Genomic DNA, 10,133 nt, shown 5'->3' on the forward strand with positions numbered 1-10,133 from the left:
AATATCAACGATACTTACGCGTAATCATTTTCGGTATCGAATTTAAAAGCAATAATACACAAAAAATGAAATTAAATCAATTAAATCTATAAAAATCATGATTTTCCACCGTTTGACCAAATCTGAAATATGTATTCGGGCTAAAGTCGGGCTTTCGTACACTATTTGCATACAAAATGAGGTTATGTGTGATTCGCGCCAAAATTCTCTTCGAACCGAGTTTTGACAGTACCAAATTGTTTGTATCGTACAGCCGTCGCAAGTGCATCGTCTTTTCCTATTAGAATATACTCGGCAAGCAATAGTCATTTTTATCCGTTTTATTTCGCGAAAATCCGGTTATTTTTTTTCGTTTAATTTTCATTTTTTATCGGTTTTTTTATTTATTTATTTTTTCGACCCTGTTTTATCCAGAGAGAAACGGTTTCCGAATTTGAAAATCGAATTCTCGGCGTTTCTCTAGAAAAAAGATTCGATTATAGTTTGATTCAGGTAAGTAAAAAGAAAATCACATTTGCAATCGTTCGCAATGGAAATAACAAAAAATCGATGAAATATTTCGTTTCGAAGATTTGCATGAGAGAGAGAAAATGAGCTCGCCGTTAGACGAACGAAAAAGTAGCGGTGATGCCGACGGTAATCAATCCAACGGTATTCAAACAGCCGCACCAAGCCAAAGTGAATCAGCAGAAAGACCCAGCGATCAATCGCAGCTGGATGAAGACGACGATCCGGCGTCTATGTATGAAGATGAAGAAGGTAACAAAACGAAATTGAATTCGACAGAAAAAAAATTGTTATCATCATGTTAATCGATAGGTGGATATCGCGTGGGTGACATTTTCATACCGCCACCAATCAAACCGTACTGTTCAAGTGAATCACATGGATCTCGGCTCATCATAACCCATATTATGAATAAAAACTTCAAAAGTTATGCGGGCGATGTAATGCTGGGACCATTTTGTCAAGTAATTTCATTTATGAATTCAGTTTTCTCTCATAATCAATGCTCATGCCGATTCGATTTGCAATCAACAGTGTTTTCAGGCCATCGTTGGACCGAATGGGAGCGGAAAATCAAATGTTATCGATTCAATGTTGTTTGTATTTGGTTATCGTTCGAATAAAATCCGATGCAAAAAACTCTCGCTGATGATACACAAATCGAAAAAATTTCCGAACATTGACAGTTGTAGTGTGGCTGTTCATTTTGCACGAATCGAAGACCGTAGTGATGGAACATATCAAACAGTGGAAGGCAGTGCATTTTTTATCACACGTGTAGTGCATCAGAATAATTCATCATATTATACAATCAATGATCGGCGTGTACAATTCAAGGATGTGGCAATTCTGCTCAAGAAATACAACGTCGATTTGGACTACAATCGATTCTTAATATTGCAGGTAAGATCCATAAAAATTGTCCAAATACGATGAATTGTTGATTTTTTTTTCTCATCTGTCATTAAGGGTGAAGTTGAATCGATTGCAATGATGAAGCCCAAAGCTCAGAACGAAAACGAAAGTGGTTTTTTGGAGTACTTGGAAGACATCATCGGTACAAAACGGTACAAGGAACCATTGCAGAAAATTAGTACTCGTGTTGACGTCATGACCGAAGAGCGAGACGAAAAGCATAATCGCTGCAAATTGACCGAACGTGAGCTGAACGATTTGAAGGAGCCCATGGAAGAGGCTGTTGCATATTTGAAATTGGAAAACGATTTAGCTCGAACGAAAAACAAGGAAACACAGATACACATGTATGTTCAATAGCTTGAATGATTGGAAATATTTGCACTGATTTTTTTCCAATTTTTTTTTCAAACGCAGATACAACACTCAAGTGAGCTTGGAAAAATGTGAGGTCGATTTGGAGGAGAAAGCAAAAGATTTGAAAGAGCACGACATGAAATATGAGGCCATCATCGCAGAACGGAGGGAAAAAGAGGAAGGCATCAAAGCTGAAATGGCGTAAATATTTTTATGTGTGTGTTTTTATGATGATTGTCCATATTGTCGATTTTCTATCGGTCATTTGTAGAGTTTATGAGCAAATTTTGAAGAAAAAAGAAGATCACGAACAAATGAAGAAAAATGCCGACAGAAAATATGATGAAGTCCACTCATCAATGGAAGCGACGAATGACCGTCGAAAACAAATCATAGAAATGGTAAAAAAGAAGGAGGCCGAACTAGAAGAATTGAAACGTGTCCCGGCCAAGAATGAAAAGGAAATCCTCGACTGTGAAAAGAAAGCCGAACGTTTTACGCATGAAAGGGACGAAGCTAAAGATTTATTGCAGCGCAATTTTTTGAAGCTTCAAGATGAGATAAAACCATTGACAGAGAAAAAACACCAATTGGAAGAAGAGCTGGCCAACGTTCAATTAGCTCAAGATCAAGCCAAAGCCGATTTGGATGTCAGTGAAAATGAATTGAAATTGGTTCAACAGACTGAATCCACCGAGAGGAGAAAATATGAGATGTATGAAGAATCATTGAAAAATGCAAAGGAAACATTGGAAAGACGTCGTGAGGAATTAACCGAAGGTGAAAAGGTTATACCAGGGATTAGAGACGATATTGCCAAATGTGAACAGGAAATCCATGCATTTAAAACAGAAGAGAACAAACTCAAAATTGAAGTGGCCAATCTTCGTTCATTGGTATGTTAATTGTTACCATTTTTTCACACATATTCAGAGTAACTGGCACATGATCCCCAAAAAAATTTGTAAGTTCCGAACACCCGAAGTAACCGGCCTAAATCCCGCTCAACTCGAAATATTCTCGAATTAGGCTGGGCCGGTCGTCGGTCGGGCGTTTGATAAGGGACTTCTGGCAAATGTGAGGTTATCTCATTGAAATGCATCACTTGAATCGAAAATAAATGCCCACTGTTATGTTTTCCAGATTGAAGGAAAGTCACATACGATACAGCAAGCTCGATCCAACAATAAAGTCCTTGAATATTTAATGCAAAAGAAAATTCAAGGAGAACTACCAGGTGTACTGGGTCGTCTGGTAAATATCACTTGAATATCATTCCAATTAAACAAAAAACGCATCTCTTTTTCTCTAATATATTGTAGGGAGATTTGGGTGGCATTGATAATAAGTATGACGTTGCCATATCAACATGCTGTGGACGTCTTGATAACATTGTTGTCGACACAGTTGAAACAGCCGAAAAGTGTATAAACAGTTTGAAAGCAGATAACATTGGACGTGCAGCATTCATCGCTTTGGAAAAGATTGAACATTATGCTGAGCATGCCGGTCCAATTCAAACGTACGTAATCTAAACCAAAAAAAATATCACAAATCCATTACCATCATCTTGATTTCTAAACAGGCCTGAAAATGCGTCACGACTATATGATTTGGTTCGTATCGAAGATGAAAGATTGGCCTCAGCATTCTACTTTGCCTTGAGAGATACTCTCGTTGCAAACGACATGGATCAAGCAACGAGAATTGCATACGGTACAAAGCGCTATCGTGTTGTAACATTGAAGGGCGAGGTAATTGAAACGTCCGGCACGATGTCCGGAGGTGGTGGTAGGCAATTTCGTGGCAAAATGGGCGAACAAGTAAAAACCAAAACGGCTACATCACATAACACATCAGTTGGCAACAACACAACCATTGACGATCTCGATCAATTACGTGCAAAAGTACAAGATATCGCAAATGGAATTAACTATGCACAGCAAATGCAGGGGGAAAAAGGAAAAACATTGGCCGAATTAAAGGCAAAGCTGCCAAAAGAGGAGGCAAATTTGAAACGATTCAAGACAGATATAACAGCATATGCACAACAAATTCCAGGACTCGAAACCCAACTCGAAGATCAACGCAAAATCATGGAAGAAACACGTTCAGATGAAAAACGGGTTGCCGATCTAAATAGTGAAATCGCCGAACGCAAAAAGGTATTCGATAAATGTCAGGGGGACACCAAGATTTTACAAGATCAAGTTGATGCGGTTAATCAGGAAATTGAAACAATGACCGAAGATCAAATTGGTGCAGTTGAAAAATCCGTTCAAAATTTGGAAAAACAAATTAAAAAGTTGTCGAATCAGGTGACAAAATTAAAGGTCGAAACTGAAGCATCGGAACGAAATGTAAAAAATGCCGAAGAAAACATTGCCACAATGAAGGAAGACATCGATAATGCTCAAAATGATTTGAGACGAATGCATGAAGAGCGAGCACAGGCCGGAAACGATGCGGCCGAAATTGATGAACGCTTACAAAACATCATTAAACAATTGTCCGAGACTCGGAATGGTTCAAGTGATGCCACAAAAGAGGTCATCGCATTGCAAAAACAAGAGTCAGACGCTAAATTGCAACGCGTTGAACTCGAACAAACGGTGAAAAAATTTGAAAAAACGGTACGTGACATGAAAGCAAGCATTCCGTACTACAAAAAAAGATTAGAACCACTTAAATTACATAAATTACCGAATGAAGACACACCACAGCCATTGAAAACGTATACGAACGAAGAATTAGCCACATATTCAATCGATGAAATTCAGTATCGCGTTGAAGTTATTGAGGGTGAACTGAAATCAAAGACACTTAATATAAATGTAATCGATGAATATCAGAAGAAGCTCGACGTGTATATGGAACGCATAAAGGTGTTGGAAGACATTACAACCAAACGAAATGAAATGCGAAAATTACTCGACGATGTCAAAAAGCGGCGTTACAATGAATTCATGAGTGGCTTCAACATTATAACACATAAATTGAAGGAAATGTATACGATGATAACGCAAGGGGGTAGTGCCGAGTTGGAATTGGTTGACTCAATGGATCCATTTAGCGAAGGCATTTCGTTCAGTGTTCGTCCCAATCGCAAGTCCTGGAAAAATATTTCAAATCTATCGGGCGGAGAAAAAACGCTGGCATCTCTTGCGTTGGTTTTTGCGTTACACTATTATAAACCATCACCATTGTATTTCATGGACGAAATCGATGCGGCTCTTGATTTCAAAAATGTATCCATTGTTGCCAACTATATAAAAGAACGCACCAAAAATGCACAATTCATTATCATCTCATTGCGATCGAATATGTTCGAGTTGGCTGACTATCTGACTGGAATTTATAAAATAGATGATTGTACTGATGCAATAACTATTGAAAATGCTGTACCACCATTGCCAATTCCAAGCGGTTCACAGGTAAGAATCCATTCGATGTATCTATGTAGAAATTGAAATGAACTTTTGGTTCCATTCTGAGGCAATTTGTAAAGCACTCAAATTCTAATTAATCAAAAATCAATTGTTATGTAAATTGCAGGCAATACCATCAAGTCAGTTTAGTACAATTGATTCAGCAGTACCATCTCAATCAATGTTTATGTCACAAAACACATTACAAAGCCAACAGAAACCGGAACAGTCGTCAGCGTCTTTCTCTGGAAATGACACGACTGAAGATGAAATTAACAACAGCATTCAACAAGATGAGGACCAAGACGGAGATCAGGGTCAGGAGGACAAGTAATGAAAATGCTGTGATAATCCTGTGATGATCCATTCGAATTTAAGAATATTTAAATAAATTATTATTGTTTTATGATTTTATACATTTTGCAATTTAAAGAGAAAATAATTTTTAGAAGCATGTGCATGTGCATGTGCATGTTTCAAAGTTAAACGATATATTATTAAGCGATGAAAAGATTTGATGTGAGCTGATTCAATTTGGTTTGCTACATCTTGGTACTAAAAATGCTATATTTTGTTATTTTAATTTATAGAATACTAAAATTTCAATGTAAAATTTAACTCCAATTCTTTGATAATTTGTTCAATCACAGCCAAAATGTCAAAATGTGAGAATAAAATATTTTAAAAATCAAATATTCATCACTTAAAAAACCCTTTTCAAGGTTATTCCCTTATAACTGATACAACATGCGCATTCGATGATTTATGTTTGCAAGCAGCCGAACGAGTCTCCGCAATCAAAATTCAATATGATGTTTAGAATTTAATTAATTAATAATTATCATATCATTTTCAACTTTTCAAACAGTGGTCATTTACAATGCAATTTCGACTGACTTAGAACTTTCTGGCCCAACAGCCAAAAATTCAGTCAAAGCAATATTTCAATACTTTGTTCAAATACATTTTTGATTTTGACGTCAAGAGAATTCATAGTTTTATAAAGTTCTACAAGATAGATGAAATGCAAGTCTGAGTAAAAGATTTAAAGAGTTTATATTTGTTCACAACTTAGTACTTCTCTACGTACGTGGAAGCAAACCGTAAAACTCTTGCTTGCTCAAGCAGTTTTTCTTTGGCTGCTCTTGCTTGCTGCTCAATATGCAGCAAGAATTTACTTGAAATTTCAAAAAAAATCTCACTAATTAGCAAAAATTTTGGGAATTCACTATGAATTTCACTGAAGTTCTCTATTGTACCTCTTACTCGGAACGGTTCAAGTGATGCAACAAAGGCAGGCATCGCTTTGCAAAAGCTTCAAAAAGTTGCACTCGAACAAAAGCTTCAAAAAAATTGAACAAACTGTACGTAACTTGAAAGCAAGCATACCGTACTACAAAAGAAAATTAGAGCCACTATAATTACACAAAATACCGAATTAAGATTCACCACAACCATTTAAAACGTATACGAACAAAGAATTGGCCACATATTCGATTTGATTTTCTACGAACGAACGAACGAACGAACAAAACGTAAACAGAAAAGAACGTTCGTAAGTTGGTCACGAAATCTGAGTATAAGAATTTTTATAATCGTTGGTACGTCATCATGTCTCTCATACGAGCCTCATTTCTCGCATCAAAATTATACATAAAAAAACCGCTGTTTTTGCCCGAAACGCTAAGCAAAATCATTTTGTATGAATGTTAATAGTTTAACTGATTCCAATACTTTTGGTTGTCATACTCATTAGTGTGCGGTAATGCAGAAAAAAAAGTTTTTCTTTATTTTACCAATGAAAATGTATATGTCTAGTTGTCTAATGATGGTCTACGTACTACTTGATTCGTATATACGGAATATTGTTTTTCCATTTAAGTTAAAACGAAAAAGATTTATTCTTAATTTCAAATCAATTTCTTGCAGATTTTGACTGTTTTAACAATTATTATCTAACATTCATTTACCCCTTTTATCTGTTCGGGAGAGAGATAAATAATATGCAAGGCAACTTTGCGTTCGGTTTAAATATGTTTTCGTTTATTCTGAGTTACCCCTCTTGTAATCGGCGAAAATTATTCGAATTTTCTGGGTTTTTTGCTAGGGATACTCGCCGAAAAAGTGCCTTCCAAAAAAAACGAAAAATTTTCTGCCGATTTCCAAATCAAATCCACCCCCCTTAAAATGTTTAGTGTGTAATTCGTAAAATTAGAAAATTCAATTTATTTGAATTCAATTATTCAATAATTATTATTGTAACATTCAGCAGGTAAAGTTATATTTCAAATTTTGCATTCGTCACTTGTTCTTCACCTCTACAAAGGTTATTTTTATTTGATTATTATATGCGTTCAGAGAAAGAAGTCGATAAAATTTTATAGACAGCTATAAATTAAATGACATTATATTTTCTCGAATTTCAAAAGAGATAATCTCAAACAATTCGTATTCTTTTACAGTAGAAAACCAAAATTGACCGCACGTATTATAAATGATGCCAAGATAAGTGACGCAAAATTTGAATTCAACAAATGAAATGACGTGCGTAGATCTGTTTACCATTTTACATCGATATTACTTTTCTACGACTTGATAAAAAATAACATTCATTATCCGCTATTGACGAGACAATTCTTCGCTCGGTCGCTGTATATTCTGGACATGGCATTGGTTTCGCTGTTTGAAATGATTAACATTTAAAATCAGCTGTAATAAATATCTATCTAGATCAAATGTATGCTTTAACCGCCATGATTGCGTTGCCATCTGAAATCAAATGACAATCTCAACTGCTCGACAACATTATAGAATTCGCTATCAAAAATAATATCTGATTTTCATTTAAAAGTCGTGATATAATTTACGCTTTTTAACGTTCTATTACTTTTCCGCACACACCTAGTGTGTAAGTTAAAGTATTGGAATCGGTCGAAAAATTAACACCCATCAAAAATGTGTTTTCTGGATGTTTTTGGGGCCAGGGAACACGAATCTATTGTTTTTTCGATGTCCGAATGTATGTGCGTACCCTGTACCCTGTACGCAAAAATTTGTTAACACGATAACTTTCAAACAAGAAACGTAATTCAAAATCTGACTTCACAGGATGATTGGGGGTACCGAGGAATAGAAACCATTGGATTTTGAGAGAATTTGGTTGATAGAGTGAAGTGTCATGTCTGGTGTGATGCCCATGGCCATCCATGGGAAAAATTCAATTTTTCTTCCAAAATTGATATTTAATGTATTCTTAAACACTCAAAAATATGTATTGGGGGGTTTTTGGGTACGAGAAAACCGAATATGACGTTAGTTTTGCGATACAAATAACTTTCGATACACTTTTCATACAAAAATTTCAAAAAAAAAAATGGATTTTTGTCAAACATTGATATCTGTCAAAAGAAACAACGTAAACAACACGAAGTGAAGCTATTCTGGTGAATCATATAATATAAAATATTTGTGTGTTTTTTCAATTTTTTTATTTATTATAAATTCTATTAATTATTTTCGTTAATATTATTGCAAAACTTATTCAATTTATACAATTTTGCAAGAAAAAAATATATGAGAACCTGGCGTGGAAGAGATGGCGCTTCTTAAATCGAGTCGCGTTGAAAGCCGACTGTAAGTGATACTCGGAAAAACTAGTATTGAATTAAAGCAAACTCCACGTCAGTTCGTCAATAACTAACTGAACGCTCTAGAATAAAAACAACTTATTGTTTGGTCGCATATCGGATCGCGTCGCCAATCAAAGCGAAACAAAATTCTGTTACTAAAACATGGCAGAACAGTAGCTAGTTATCAGTACAAAACGAAACTAACATATTTTGTATAATAAAAAATCAATGTTCCTTTGTTAACAAAATATTGTCTTGCTTTGATATGCACCCGTTTCAAGTCTCTCTTCGATATGCGACCAAAAAATAAGTTGTTTTTACTCTAGAGCGTTCAACTCTTTATTCATTACGATTTAACGTTGACCAATATAATTGTTACAATGTTTATTGTTTACAATAAATGATTCGTGCTTATTCAATGTCTCTGTGCATGATATGCATTGAAAATAAATAATAAACAACTAGAAAAAAGTAAGTATTTATCATAGGACAAGTATAGTTGTCAGACATTGAATGGCGCTGTATCTATCCTATAAACATCGAACTAATGAAAATGTGTGGTGGTTCATGTCTTATTTAATATACAATAGTGGAAATTTATCCAATGCACAAACCATTTCTTCTAGTTCCTCACCATTTCTTCTAGTTCCTCTTACATTAGTGTAGGGGGATTCTTCTAAAGTTCAGAGAATGACGTTTGCATATAAATACATATAAAAGACACTTTTAGGCTCGTCCTATGGTATTTATTGAACCAAACTTAACAATAAAAATAATAAATGAACAATTACGAGTTTTCTTGTTTTTTATTACTTTTGAACTTTATCGCTTTAATTTTGCTTTCGATTCAATCAATCTTAACAGTTTTTGAACTAATTTGTACCATTTTTGATTTAGGCGATCGAAATTTGTGTCATTTTTTAGTTTCACTGGCAACCGCACCATGGCGCTACTGTCAACGTTGCTTGTCAATGACAAGTTGTCATCGTCGCCCTTTGCGTTTTCTCGATGCTAATTATTCGATAGAAAATACAAGATGCTGACGTCTACCATCTGAATGGTAAAAATATTGTATAAATCTAAATCTAAATTGTTTGCTTTGTGTTCCTGATCTGGAACAATAATTAATTTTAATTTTCTTTTTTGAACATTTTTCATGTGGCTATTGCTTTTTTCATTTTTTATTGAATTAATACAATAAATATAAAAATAATGGTTTTTGCATGATTTATTGTGGTGGCCCAGAGAAATGAACGCTCTAGAATAAAAACAACTTATTGTTTACTCGCATATCGAA

At 35.0% G+C, this 10,133-nt stretch overlaps 1 protein-coding gene across 1 annotated transcript; it reads left to right on the forward strand.

The window, feature by feature from the left end:
* Window positions 1-238: 238 nt before the first annotated feature.
* Window positions 239-5,623, forward strand: LOC116352602 (structural maintenance of chromosomes protein 4). Its single transcript, XM_031785324.1, has 11 exons — window positions 239-492; window positions 571-759; window positions 820-971; window positions 1,042-1,410; window positions 1,477-1,769; window positions 1,840-1,980; window positions 2,051-2,675; window positions 2,923-3,033; window positions 3,102-3,301; window positions 3,365-5,213; window positions 5,335-5,623. Exons 2-11 carry the CDS (start codon window positions 591-593, stop codon window positions 5,539-5,541), a joined length of 4,116 nt encoding a protein of 1,371 aa, XP_031641184.1. The 5' UTR covers window positions 239-492; window positions 571-590; the 3' UTR covers window positions 5,542-5,623.
* The last annotated feature ends 4,510 nt before the right edge of the window (window positions 5,624-10,133 follow it).

The sequence above is a fragment of the Contarinia nasturtii genome, unplaced genomic scaffold (genome assembly GCF_009176525.2).
Source record: "Contarinia nasturtii isolate CC-2019 unplaced genomic scaffold, AAFC_CNas_1.1 Cnas_scaffold_187, whole genome shotgun sequence".
NCBI classification, from domain to species: Eukaryota; Metazoa; Arthropoda; class Insecta; order Diptera; family Cecidomyiidae; genus Contarinia; species Contarinia nasturtii.